This window comes from Lethenteron reissneri, chromosome 24, assembly GCF_015708825.2.
Source record: "Lethenteron reissneri isolate LAM-NWPU_2019-01 chromosome 24, ASM1570882v1, whole genome shotgun sequence".
Taxonomy (NCBI): domain Eukaryota; kingdom Metazoa; phylum Chordata; class Hyperoartia; order Petromyzontiformes; family Petromyzontidae; genus Lethenteron; species Lethenteron reissneri.
This window is the reverse complement of record NC_083802.1, coordinates 7624345-7638671: the sequence shown is the minus strand read 5'-3', so window position 1 is coordinate 7638671 and position 14327 is coordinate 7624345. Positions and strand designations below refer to the sequence as shown.

The 14327-nt window shown below is 47.6% G+C and overlaps 1 protein-coding gene across 1 annotated transcript in view; it reads left to right on the top strand.

Moving 5' to 3' along the window:
• Positions 1-14327, top strand: part of USP24 (ubiquitin specific peptidase 24) — a 55313-nt gene that overhangs the window by 27629 nt on the left and 13357 nt on the right. The window contains exons 38-55 of the mRNA XM_061557824.1: positions 102-163; positions 1222-1443; positions 2161-2278; positions 2936-3080; positions 3813-3932; positions 4707-4835; positions 5023-5030; positions 6008-6098; positions 6476-6558; positions 6945-7086; positions 7498-7617; positions 8010-8308; positions 8867-8994; positions 9351-9805; positions 10509-10604; positions 12540-12643; positions 13008-13121; positions 14077-14176. Coding sequence (XP_061413808.1) covers positions 102-163; positions 1222-1443; positions 2161-2278; positions 2936-3080; positions 3813-3932; positions 4707-4835; positions 5023-5030; positions 6008-6098; positions 6476-6558; positions 6945-7086; positions 7498-7617; positions 8010-8308; positions 8867-8994; positions 9351-9805; positions 10509-10604; positions 12540-12643; positions 13008-13121; positions 14077-14176 — 2536 coding nt within the window. The remainder of the gene's footprint in view (positions 1-101; positions 164-1221; positions 1444-2160; positions 2279-2935; positions 3081-3812; positions 3933-4706; positions 4836-5022; positions 5031-6007; positions 6099-6475; positions 6559-6944; positions 7087-7497; positions 7618-8009; positions 8309-8866; positions 8995-9350; positions 9806-10508; positions 10605-12539; positions 12644-13007; positions 13122-14076; positions 14177-14327) is intronic.

Here is a 14327-nt window from a genome sequence, read left to right as displayed (position 1 = left end):
GAAATTCTGGGAGAAGAAGAAATGGAGACATGGAGAAATGGGACTTGTGAGAAAAAGGGAGGCATGGGAAATACATGGTATGTGTATGTGTGTCTCCTCAGTCTGCTGGCTCAGTGCAAGGAGTACTTTGACCTAAGATGCCGCCTGCTGGAGGATATGACAGGTAAGTGATAGTCCAACATAGCCATGATTCCACTGAGAGAGATGTTTGACCCAGGGCTCAATCCAGGATTTGATCGGTGTTGGCATGGCCATTGGCTGTATTGGGTTCATTTTGAAGTCATCAGTGTCATGAACATGAAACAACCAGGATGAATTGCTGGAGAGAAGCACACATTTTAGACCCAGATTTTCAACTTTAAACCCAAGATTTACATGACTGACTCATGGTCTCTAATGGCCATTGTGAACATTATAGTTTTTGTAAACCCACTGATAGAAATATAAACACAGATCCATGTAAATTATTTATCCAGGGATACCTCGTTGAGTCTCAAGACCCCATTTCTCAGTCGTGTGTCCTGCAATGGTATGTTTGGCTACGTTCCACTGACGATTTCCAACCAGTGTTGAAAGCATTAATGCAATAGCTTTATCTCATAATTTTCTAAAAGATGATCCAATATAAACTAAATATCAGTTAAAATTTTCATTGCTTTAGGGATTTACCCGAGAGAAAACAGGCCAAATTCATCAAAGGGTTGCCCAGGTTTTGGTTAACAAAAATCAGTGCTAAAAGTATTTGCCCTACCTTGCCGGCCAATGTGGTGATGACGCATGTCATGTGTGCACCTCATCCACCTCCTGATACAATTGTGTGTGACGTCATTTCATTGTGCAGCTTGGAACGTATCTGTTTTACAGCTGTTTAAACACAAAAGCATGTTGGGAAGTGTTCTTAAATCCATGCATATCCATGATTTGTCTTCCTTGTTTAATAATGTTTTGCTCTATCTGGGAGGAAACCAGAGTTTGCGGACATATTTCACGTCCGTGACGAAATAATACTCATTCTGCAAGGACAGATTCATTTCCCTACTTACCCACTTGTTGTACTGCCATTTCTGGCTACCTTGCAGCCCAATGGATTTGTAAATTTCACAAATCTGCACTGTTTGCAAGCCCTTGCCTCAAGGTTCCGGGTTATAGGTGTGCACCACTACACCCGGCCATTGCAAACATAACACGGTCATTGTGAACCTCCATCTCCCCCTCCCATAGACACGGATATGAAAATGTTGGAAGTGAGCCCGGCGGCCATGTTGGAGGATGAGATCACATGGCTCGACAACTATGAGCCCCCCGCGGCATTGTGGGAAGGGGGCGACGGAGGCGGTGGCGGCACCAGCGTCGCAGTGCATTCTGGGACTTCTCTTCTGGCGGGACACCTACGTCTCATCAACACCCTGCTAATGCTGAGCACGCAGGACAAAGATCAGATCGGTGCGTCACTGGCGATTCTGATGACATAAGAAGGGTTACAAACGAGAGTGGGGGGGGGGGGGACCATTCGTTCCATCCAGCATGTTCAGTTATTAATATCGTATTGATTCTAGAATCGCATAACGGCGTTTCTTGAGGCCCAGTGAATTTGCTTCCACAATGGGTTTGAGCCACCCATTCTATACTCCCACCCTTTGTATATTTTAAAAAAAAGTGTCTCTCCTCTATTCGGTCCTGAACTTTCTCACACGTAGCTTCCACCCTTTGCCTCTAATTTCCTTCTCTCTGTTGAGCTTGAAGTAGAAGTCCGGATCGACTCGGTCAATGCTATTCATGATTTTGTAGACCTGGATTAAGTCCCCACGGGTTTTTCTTTGTTCAGGGTTAAAGAGGTTGAGTATGTTGAGCCTATCTTCATATGACCTGTCTTTCAGTCCAGACATCAGTCTGGTTGGTTTCCAGGACAGGAATGACAGAACTGAACACAATTCCAAGTTGGGGTCGTACAAATGCATTGTATAGCCTTAACGTTGCATTCCTGCATTTATGTTTTTTTGTGTCTCATGAATGAACTTCATTTTTTAGTTTTTTGGGTTGGACAGCTGGGGACGATAAAGTGGTCATCCTTGAAGTTATTTAACACGCCTGTCGCCTTTAGGGTGGAATTGTTTATAGCCTCTGATGATTATCTATAAAGTTGACTTCCTTGCTCCCTAGGTCCCCACCTCATCCGTCAACTCTTGGAGACGTTCCTCTTCCCCGCGGCGAAAATCATTGAGACGACGCAGAAGGAGGAAGCGGCGGGCCCACCCTCGCAGCACAACTTCAACCCCAGGCAGGGGCAGCACTGCACCTTGCCCTCTGAACCTACATTCCCAATCTTGAAGCCTTAGTTTTAGGATCTTGAGTATGGATGTGTATGCCTTAGCTTTGATAATATATTTCATGAGCCTATGACCAAAGCACTCAGAATGTGCCCGATCTCATTTTAAATCGGATGCTTGGCATGGTTGAACCTGGATGGGACTTGAGTTGGTGACCAACCATGTCTGCAACAGGTGTCAAACTATGTTGTGGGCAGCAGAGGGCAGTGCATTAAAATCTCATTGTTGTACTTGCATCTCTGCTCAGACATCTATGCGCACCCTGCCTTCAGTAACCTACACTGACAGGTGAAGTATCCTCAAACTACCGACACGGCATTATAAGGCCCTCATCTAGCAGTGGATTGACATTGGTCTATACATGCATATGTCCCATTATACCCTGGAACCTTGACCTTTGGACCTGTGGTTCAATATGGAGCCATTTTCCTTGAATCTTGGACCCTTGAATGTGAGCCCTCAATCCTAAGCTCTAATGTAACATCAACACACCCCAACTTTAACATGATGGTTATTCCTTTACACTGACCTTCAGTCTATCTTTAGTCCTTGTCCTGGCCAGGAGGTTTACCTATGTCCCCTTCCCCTGCGTGTCTCTTTGTGTGTAGGTGCTGCTCGCCAGAAAGCCGCCTCGCTGCCTGTGAGGTTCTGGTCACTCTCGCCGACAGCAGCCTCCATAACCTGCAGCTGTTATGCTCCGAGCTGCTGTCTCTGCACCACCAAGTGGAGCCGTCGCTCGCCAAGGAGTTCGAGGTAGGGTCCAGATCCGCTCTCGCAGCAGCAACGACGTAATCAACATGAACAACGATAAATAAAAACGGCAGCAAGATCTTCATTATCAGTAGCAGCAACAGAAGCAACGATTCTGATATCAGTATCAGAATCTTAATTATCATCATCATCGGCAGCAACATCTTAATTATTGCCATCAGGAGCAGCAGCATCATTAGTAGCAGCAGACATATCGGTAGCATCTTTATTATGCATTTCTGCTAAATTACCCTTCAAAAGTGGTAGAATATGTATGTACAGTATTCACTCAGTCACACTTGGATGTGGACACACAAGCCAGGCACATGGACAGTTACGGTCTTGCTCGCTCCACTCCTTCCTAATCTCCCTTGCCTGTGTCCTTCATCACACTGCTTAAGCCAAGGTGTTATTATTAGGATTATCATGGAATGGCAATACTATGATATAGCATGCGCTACACGGTCCATGATAATCCTTGCCAGCAAACACCACCACAGCTTGCCTACTCACCTAGCCTCTTTTTAGAGCTGTCCACCGAGCCCTCCTCTAAACCTCTGCACTATGCAGGAGGCATGGGAGGCTGGATATCACTCGGCAAATCTCACCCTGGCCCATGCAAGGCTGTGTCATGTGCCCTGGCTTCCAACGATTGTGCGTCATTCACGCCTGGTCCTTGTAGGCAGTGTCACTCACACCCTGTGCCTTTGTTGTGTCTTGGTGGGTTTTTTTCAGTTCCTTCCGCCTGTGGATGGTCGCTCCGAGTCCGGATTTGTGGGTCTCAGAAACGGGGGAGCAACGTGCTACATGAACGCCGTGTTCCAGCAGCTCTACATGCATCCCGGCCTACCCGAGGTAGCCCCGCACACTCGCCCTCCTGGGCCTTACCATGAACAAAAACTCGAACATTAGCATCATCATTAATACTAGCGCTGGTACTAGCTGTGATGCTAATGCTGTCACTGGTGTTAGCCCTCATTACATTAACCCCAAAACCCACACTAACCCTAATACCCAAACTAGTACGAACTCCAACAAGAAAGTAGTGCTAGCCTTTGCCCTGACCCAAACACCGTCACTAGCACGTATATATGTCTGTGCTTGTGTGTGTGTCAGCATGTGTGTCAGCATGTGTGTCTGCATGTAGTGTCGAGGTTAGTGGACTGCGCAACGAACCCGGTGACACGAGTTCCATTGCTGCTCACGGCTAACACCAGTGATCATTATCTGAACTAGTCCTGGGCCTCCCATAGGTCGACTCAGCCTCAAATGAGTACCTGCGATTTGTAAACATGGTGTAAACATGCTGACAAAGATGGCCGGGATGGTGCTGGCCTCCCATCCCCTCGTGTGCTGTGCCGGCCTTCATAGGTGCTCGCTAACAGCACTTATCCTTAGTCTTTTAAGTCTATACGGGGGATCGTTGTGTCAGCGTGTGTCTGCATGTGTCTGAAAACTGGAGGCACAGGCGGTGCATCTGAGTCATTTCAGTCGGTTAACTTGTAATATGTCTGTTCTGTGACCTGCCTTACACACTTCACGTGGCATTGGTGCATTTGGCTGGGCCCAAGAGCCGTGGTGATGTCACTGTCACTTCGTGACTGCTGTTGTGTCTGCATGTGTTTCTAGGCCATTCTGGCTGTGGAGGGGGATGATGCGGAGAACCCAGATGAGAGCGTATTCTATCAAGTGCAGTGTCTCTTTGGACACCTCATGGAGAGCAAACTGCAGTACTACGTGCCACAGACATTCTGGAAGGTGATGCATACATACATACACGCATACACACAATTCGAAATACACAGATCCACTGTGTAACCATTAACAGACTGGTGAGGCAAGTGCTGTTCGTGAGCACTTATGAAGGCTTGCACGGGACATGAGGGGGTGGTTGACCAATACCACGCCCCACCACCTTTGCTCCCTAGTGCTGATGTTTACACAGTGCATCAGGTATGCCTTTGAGGTTGAGTCGACCTTGGGGAGGTCCAGAATAGGTTCAGACATTTGTCAACGATGTTGGGTGTAAGCGGGGAATCATACTTGGGTTGCCGGATTCGTAGTGCAGCGCGCTAATCACCACACTACCGCTCCAACGCTGTGTGCAAAAATCTCAGTGGGATGCAAGTCAAACAACAACAACAACAACCACAAGACACACACATCATGTGTAGATGTAGATGATCATAATGTTGATTGTATTGATTGACCAGGTCATTCATGTAAATTACAATTATATTCTAGAAGTGCAACAAACTTGAATTTGGTGGCGTGCAGGGACTGCACCTTTACATTTTAACATTTTGAGATAATTATAAACATTGCAATCAGATATAAGATACAATGTTTGAAAATGTTATATTTTCTGGTAACATTTTGGAATGCTCTCACGATTCACTGCCATGGATTATGAATACTTCAACAACAAGAACAGCCACCATTCGCCACTAAGTGGCGGTGATATCGTCACTCTGCTTGTGCCAGGCCACGTTAAGTGTCAAAAGCTCACTGACAGGAGGTTACGGGACAGACCCAGGTACCATGGGTTGACTGACTGAGATTACTGGCAGATGCACCACCTGTGCCCCCTGCTATGCCAACTTGCTGCATTTTAGCAGCCGCTCTGCTCGTCGTTGTGAGCGTCGCTCTTCTGCCCTCTGTTGTTGTTGGAGGGCGACTGGTCAAAGCCTGACTTGAAACTTTCATGACTACAGGAATTCATATTCTTTGGTTCTTTCGGTAAAGTCATGTAGATAGAAAGAAAAATAAGAGTACTTTTATTATTAGAAAAATTTATCTACGTAACTATACCGAAAAAAAACAAAGAATATGGTCAAAGCCTGTTAATACTTACATACATTCACCTAAATGTACATAAATCATGTGTGTATGTATGTGTGGGCATATTTCCTGGTCTTCCCAGATTTCAGGCTCTGGAACCGGCCCCTGATGGTTCGGGATCAGCAGGATGCTTACGAATTCTTCACCAGCATCATCGACCAAATCGACGAACACCTGAAGGTCAAATTATAATCCTGCCCATTGACTCGACAGCCCTACTACTTGACTCCAACACGTAACATTTACTGTAACTCATAACACGAACCCGCAACACTTATTCTAACTCCTAACACTAACCATAACTTCGAACACCAACTCCTAACACGAACCATAATACGTATCCTAACTCGTAACACATACTTCTAACACTGTATCCTAACCTTATCCCTAACTCAACACTAATCCTTACTCGTAACAATAACCACATCATAACTCTTTTCTCCCGGCTCTTGCTACTTAAATTCAGTGAAATGTTAAACTGTTATATATTTTATTGGTAATCATTGTAAATTTAATATGCTGTTTTCATTTTGTTTTTAACCCTATGTGTGCCACAGAAACTGGGAAAGGAACAGATCTTTAAGAACACTTTTCAGGGAGTTTTTTCCGACCAGAAAATCTGCAAGGACTGTCCACACAGGTTCGTCTTACTGCGAGCAGAAACACACAGTGCAGAACCATTCATTCTATTGCATTGCGTCAAAATATGAACACAAATTAAACCTGAGCTGCCAGTGCATTAAAACATGTCCCTTCCCTCTGTGTCTCCTGCCATGCCCCCTTCTTGTTGCTGTGTCTCCCCTTCACCTCCTCCTGTGTCTCCCTTCTCTCTGCACCTCCTTTCTCCACTCTCTTCTCCCCAATTTCTCCTTTATCCTCCCTGTGTTTCCCTACACCCAATGCTCTTCCCTGTAACTCTCTTCTTATCACTTTGCTTCCTTTATTCCCATGTTTCCCTGCTCATTTGCCGTGCCCCAATCAACATCTCTCTGTATTTTCTCCTCCCCGTGCCTTCCCGTGTCTCAGGTATGAGAGAGAGGAGCTGTTTGTGGCTCTTGACCTCGGTGTGACTGGCGGCTCGAGTCTTGAGGTTTGCCTTGACCAGTTTGTGAGGGGCGAACTCCTGGAAGGGGACAACTCGTACTACTGTGAGAGGTGCTGCCTCAAGGTGAGACACTGGTCCAGATTATACTTCCCGCATTTGCACTGGCCCAGACTCTGTAGCCAAGCAGCACGCGTGCATCTCGGTACACGCCTCTCTGCACTTGTGCGCTCATGTCTGTGGCTATTTGTGTGTACGTGTCTACGTGCGAGGAGCAGTGGTGTAATGGTTAGTGCATTACGCTTTGAACCTGGCAACCAGCATCAATGAAAAATAGCTGAATCAATATTGGCTCTCCTTTTGATTTACTTGGCCTAAAAGAGTATCTTTTGCAGTGTGTAAACATCAGGACTGGGGAGACAAAGGTGGCTGGGAATGGTGTTGGCCACCCCCACTAGCCTTTGATGGGTACTTGCTAATAGCACTCGCCCCAGCAGTCTGTCGGCTAAATATGGGGGATCTTTGTCTTTGTTGCAGCGCACGACTGTGAAGCGAATGTGCATCAAGTCCCTGCCAGAGCTGCTCGTGATTCATCTCATGAGGTTCGGATTCGACTGGGACAGCGGCCGCCCCATCAAATATGACGAGCAGATCCGGGTGAGGGTCATCTTCATCAGCGGCAGCATCATTAGCAACAGGAGCATTGCCATCATCACGATTCAGGGTGTCACATTTTTTTCCCCCTCCATGCACGGTCATGGTTTGATTAATTCATGATTTTTTTAAACAACGTGGTGAATCTAGCAGCCTCTAGTGGCTGGAGTGTTCACGTGAGCTTTGTGCATATACCATAAACAAATTTTAAAACGCACACAATGCAAATATCAGATCTGCCTCTGGCCGCACTCTCTATATTGCCCCGAACTCAACGACCTCCACCTGCTCATTTACCTCTTAACCTCATCCACCTCCCACCACCTTTCACCACCACCTCCAGAACCTCCTCAAGCCTCCCCTCTCTCCCCGCCCCCCAACCCCATACCTCCCAGTTCCCGTTCCTCCTCAACATGGAGCCGTACACGACCGTGGGGCTTGCTCGCCAAGAGAGCAGCAGCAACAACAGCAGTAATGGCGGCAGTAATGGCGGCAGTAACGGCGGCAGTAATGGCAGCAGTAGTAATGGCGGCAGCAGCAGCGGAAGCAATGGCGCGGCGTTGAATGGGTCGGCCACGGCGGCGCCGGGCGGGGGAGCCGGCGTGCACGACGATCAGTATGAGCTCGTGGGCATCGTGGTTCACAGCGGACAAGCGCACGCGGGGCACTACTACAGCTTCATCAAGGAGCGCAGGTGAGAGACTCCATAACGGTGGTATCGCAGACACTGAGCTGGCAACCTTTGAGGGTTTTTAAGCTCTGGTCTGAATATTTCTCACTTGCTCTGAAGGTGGGGGTTTATAATGGGCCGTGTTGCAGGCATGAAGCTAGCATCACTTAGAGCGTGGGTTTTTGAGGCCTTGTCTATCTTGGATGGTAAATAATGGCTGTGTTGGAGACATTGATTGGCCAGGCAACCAATGACTTCTGAGGTTCAAGCACTTTTCTGAGTGTCTTCGTCTCTCTCAGTGGGCTCATAATGGTCATGTGAGAGACATTGAGCTGCCATTGCTAAGCACATGGTGTTGTTGAGATGACAATGACTATTATGCAGTTAAATGGTTACCGTGGTTGTTGAGATATTGGTGATGCTCATTTGTAAATGGTTGTGGTGGCTGTGGAGATGATAAACATGATGATGATGTTGGGTTGATGGATTGTGATGGTAATGCAGAAGATGATGATGATGCTGTTTGATTGATGGTTGTTGTTGTACTTAATGGTTGTCTTTGGGTTGTTGTGGTTATGCCAGGCCCGGTCCTGCTCTTGGCCGTTGGTTCCGGTTTAATGACACCCAAGTGGAGGGGTTTGAGATGACGGAAGAGGCCCTGGAATATGAATGCTTCGGCGGAGAGTACAGAACGAAGGTTTACGATCAACGTGAGAATCATCATCAGCAACAGCATAGCAGCATCACCAGTATCAGTAGCATCAGCAGCAGCATTATCTCCACCACTGTCACAACCTCAACCACATCACCACCATCACTATCACCACTTTAATTATCATTACCAAAACCACTACCATCGGCCACACCATTAACCACCATTGTTGGCATCTCTATCGTCACCACCCATATCTTCATCACCACTATCACTACCACTGTCAGCACCAACAACACCTCCACTCATGTTACCATCACATCTCCATCACACTGCCACCACCAACATTAGCTACATAACCACCATCGTCAGCACTTTCATAACTGCCACCACCTGTGCCTCCCGTGTGTTTAGACAACTCTGCGTCGGATCTCCGTCGCCGCTACTGGAATGCCTACATGCTGTTCTACCAACGCACTGGGGCATCTGCTGCTGCCTCTGCTTCGAACGTTTCAACCACCACAGCCACCTCCACTACTGCCATCTCACCTGTATTGCCCAAGAAAAGTCGTGTCAGCACCAGTTCTGGATCTAGCTCTGGCTCTGGATTGGGCTCCAATGCCGTATCTGACTCCGGTTCCGGACTGGGTGTCACTTCCACCCCTGGCTCCGGTTCTGGATCTGGATCCAGACAGGGGGTGTTTCCGGGTATTGTGGCGGCGGCGGCGGCAGCGTCCCCGGATTTGTCCCCGGCCTCGTCCCCGCGCCCGCCCCGGGCTCACGACGGACTCTCCCTGCTCGCCCGCCTCGTGCGGCGCTGGGAGCGCACGGGGATGCTGGGGGAGCGCATGCCGCCCTCCATCTGTCAGGTGCGGGATGCTGTCCCGAATACGAGCCCTCGACACGGCCACTATCTCAGACACGCACTGATGCGAGCTCGTCTCGCCAAATCACTGACATGAGTGCTGGTCATATCACTGACACTCATGCTGAACATATCACTGACACTACTACCGACCATATTCCTAACCATAGCCCTAAACATGTGAACAAGTTGACATTATTACTGGCCCTGACCCTAGTCATCACCATAACCATGCTGGATATTAACACAAGCCCAAGTTTATTGAGACTAACATTACCAGCCATTACACTGTCACTAGTGCTGACTATCATCCCAATCCTGACCTTAACTATTACACCCTTTCCTAAAACCCTAATGCTTGATCTTATCTGAATACTTACCATAAAATAAACTCGGACACTAACCCTAACACTTGCCGGAAATGAGCACCGACCTGACCCTAACTGTGACCAAAACCGTTACCAAAGCCTGACAATAACACAAAGCCTAACAATAACTCGAATCTTCCCATTTCCCCTCACGTGCCCCCACCCCCCACCCCTGACTAATCTTAACTTTTCCGCTAAGCCCTGCAGGCCTGACCTTCAACCTCAGGCCGCCGTCTTGGACGCCGTTTTCTTAGTGGCATTTCACTTCATTTGTTGGTGTTGTTGATTATTTTTATCGACTTGGTGACGTGAAGGAATTTTTCTGCTTCATGCTACCAGGCGGTTCTCGAAGAAAACCTGAAGTTCATGAAGAACCGAGAGGTCTACAACCAAAACTACTTCAAATTCATCCGAGCGCTGGCGTCCATCAATGTCGTGAGTTTTGAGACAAAAAGGTGGAATTCCACATTCCTATGGCAGTGGCCAGTCTTTCTCCATTGGTCATAAACCACTGCTGTTGACTTGCTTACACTAATTAGCATTACCCATTCTCTATGCCCCAGAGAGGATGATGATGGTTGACTGGTGATTTAAGGCTGTACAGCGTGGCTGTGTGCAGGAGCTGCATGGATCATTGACATCGCAGGCATTGTAACAGGTGGTGACGGATTGGGGAGGTCTTCGTTCAGCAGGAAATGGATCATGCATGGCTGGATTATAATGATGATGCTGTGATAATTAAGTCCCTCCCTGGTTTTAAAGTAATGCAAGACTTCAATACTGTTCATACCTTTTCATCTCAACTTGAAAATTTCTCCATACTCTTTTCCCAAAATGTTATCGAGTAACTTTTCCAAGGGCAGTTTTTATCCTTACCTTGAGCTCTTCCACATTTCCTGGCTTCTTGTTGTGACTCTGAAGTCGTGGCACAGCAGCTTGCATCGCAAACGCCACCGCTTTCTTATGTGCTGTGAAATAAGGGGGCCAGTGCCCAAAATGTCACCTTTTTATGTTTAATTTTTCTCATTTTAAGGCCACTCAATGTTACTGACAAATGTGCGGAGTTTTTTTTTCTTTACACTTTGTCATCCATGCCTCGTAACATTAGCTAACATTGGGTCTATCTTTATTCTAAAATAATACTGGATTTTTATATTGATCTTGATTTGAAGCTTTCGTGACTGCAGGAAACCATACTCTTTGGTTCTTTCGGTAAAGTCACGTAGGTATTTTATTTCATACCTACGTGACTTTACCGAAAGAACCAAAGAGTATTTATATTGATATTACATTTACCTATACGCATTCTTCTTTTACCAGGGAGGAACTTTACCTTTACCTTGTACTGAACAGATCGTGTGCAGCACTCTGTGCTTATCCAGCAGTTGATTGAAAACGGCTGTTACATTATTTAAAGCCTTTGTGTGATAATGCTTGATTAATTCTTACCTGATCAGAAGTACAGAACTTACGTGTTGATCTATCACTAATATTGCAGTAGAGAGTCAAGGATCCAAGCTAACTGGGATTTTAGGTAGGTTGGCTTTTATGAAGCCTCGTGTGGGAGCCGCCAGCCATTGTTAAGGTGTTGCATTGTGATCTGATTAAGCCAGTGAATGCCACATTGACATGTGTCCCACATTACATGGATTCCCCGCATCACCCTCATGCCACATGAGGAATGTGCATCACATCCAACCCCTAGACACTGAACTAATAAGCGTGATCTTCAGCACAAAGATAAATATCCCCCATATGGCCTTAACAGACTATAGGAGCAAGAGTACCTATGAAGACCGGCACTTAACACGAGGAGGTGGGTGGCTAGCACCACGCCCGGCCGCCTTTGTCTCCTCAGTGGCGATGTTTACACACTGCACTCGGTACTCATTTGAGGCTGAGTCGACCTAGAGGAAGCCCAGGACTGGTTCAGATAATCGTCACTGGTGTTGGCCGTGAGCGGGAATCAAACTTGTGTCTGTCACCAATGCGCTAACCGCTGCGCCACCGCTCCACAGCACAACCTCCACCACCCTAGCACAGCAACAGACTACGCCTGCTTTCCTAAAACCAGGTTCTTTTAGTATTGGAGGTTCGATTAAGACGTTTAGGACCACTGCGGTGGTGGAACAGTAGTTCGCACGCTACACTTTGAATCTGTATGACCTTAGTTTGTTTTCTGGACACGGCTAAAATCACTCGCTGATATCCAAACCAGTCCTGGGCCTCCTTTTCCCCTTCGTGAAGCTGCACTGACTAGTGTGATGATTGACACAATGTGGGGATGCCTTCACCCAGCAGTGGATTGACAAGGGCTGTGAAAATTTAGGACCAGTGTTTTGATTGAGACTCGGCTCCTGTGTTATTCAGAATAAGAGCAAGCACAAGGACTTTGAGGAGATGGCGACCGTGAGTCTGCGTTTGGCCGTGAACTTTCTCTTCAACACCTTCCTTCGCACCAAGAAGAAGCTCTGGTGAGACCTGTGCAAACCTCGTCAACGCTCAACCTCGTTTCATCTTCTCAAACGCCTCGCTCATGTGCACGATGTCCTTAACTGTCTCCTACACCTCAACTGCCTTATCCATTCCTTTATTAACGATGGTGTTGATGGTTCTATCGATGATGATGATGATGCGGGTCAAGATGGTGATGGTTATTAAAATAAAAATGTTTCTGCTGCTGATGGTTCTGCTGCTGAGGCCGCATGGCAATGGGGATGCTGTTGATACTGCTGATTATTACTTAAATTGCTTAAGTTGACGGTGGTGATGATGTTATTGCTGCTGCTGATGTTGATGGTGATGATGATAAGTGTGGTGGTGGTGGTGGTGATGCAGGGAGGATGTTGATGAGTGGATGATGCTGGTCGGGTCTCTGCTCTGCCGTTCGAGTCGGGCCTGCGAATGGCTCCTGGAGACGATAAGGAGCACAGAGGGACATGAGACGATACGGTACAACCACAACCCTGACAACCACCACAGCTATCACAACCACCACAACCACCACAGCTTCCACAACCATGACAACCACCAAAGCTTCCACAACCATGACAACCACCACAGCTCTCACAACAACCACAACCACCACAGCTTCCACAACCACAACCACCACAGCTTCCACAACCCTGACAACCAGCACAGCTATCACAACCACCACAACCACCACAGCTTCCACAACCATGACAACCAGCACAGCTATCACAACAACCACAACCACCACAGCTTCCACAACCAGAACAACCAGCACAGCTATCACAACCACCACAACCACCACAGCTTCCACAACCATGTCAACCAGCACAGCTTCCACAACCATGACAACCACCACAGCTCTCACAACAACCACAACCACCACAGCTTCCACAACCACAACCACCACAGCTTCCACAACCATGACAACCAGCACAGCTATCACAACCACCACAAAAAGAAGCACCCCAACTACCACCACCACAACTACCACAACTGTCATCACCACAACTACCTAAACCACTGCCACTACCACCATCATCACAACCACCATCGTCATTACAACAGCACAACTGCATCTCAGCTACCACAACCACCACAACTACAACTACTCTCACCACCTCTACCAATATTACAACACCACAGCTCCATCACAACTTTCACCACAGCCACCAACAACTGCAAAACCACAAACACTACCTCCCCTATCAAAATATCAACTATCACCACCACCACCATCATCTGAACCACCTATGACCGCCTTCACCACAGCAACCCATATCATTATTACCACCAAAATAATTCCCACCAATGCCTTGACCACCACAACCACGTCCCATCCCCTGACCTCAAACCAGTTTTCCCTTTGACCCCAGACATCTAGGTTGTTTATGCGTCACCCTTGACCCCTGAACTTTGACTCTGACCTCTGACCCAGGTTGCTGTTGCTCGAGTGCGGCGTTCGTGAGGTCAGGAGTCACACGGCAACCATTCTCGACAAGACCCTGGAGGGAGGACTCCAGCACACAGACAGCCAGGTGAGGGGTTCGTAATGGCCATGTCGGAGACACTTAGCCAGCATCACTGAGATATTTGGTTCAAGGCATGGGTCTAGGTGAGTGCGTGTGTTTCTCTTGGGGGGGGGGGGGGGTTAATGTTGGCCGTGCCAGAGTCACTGAACCAGCAATG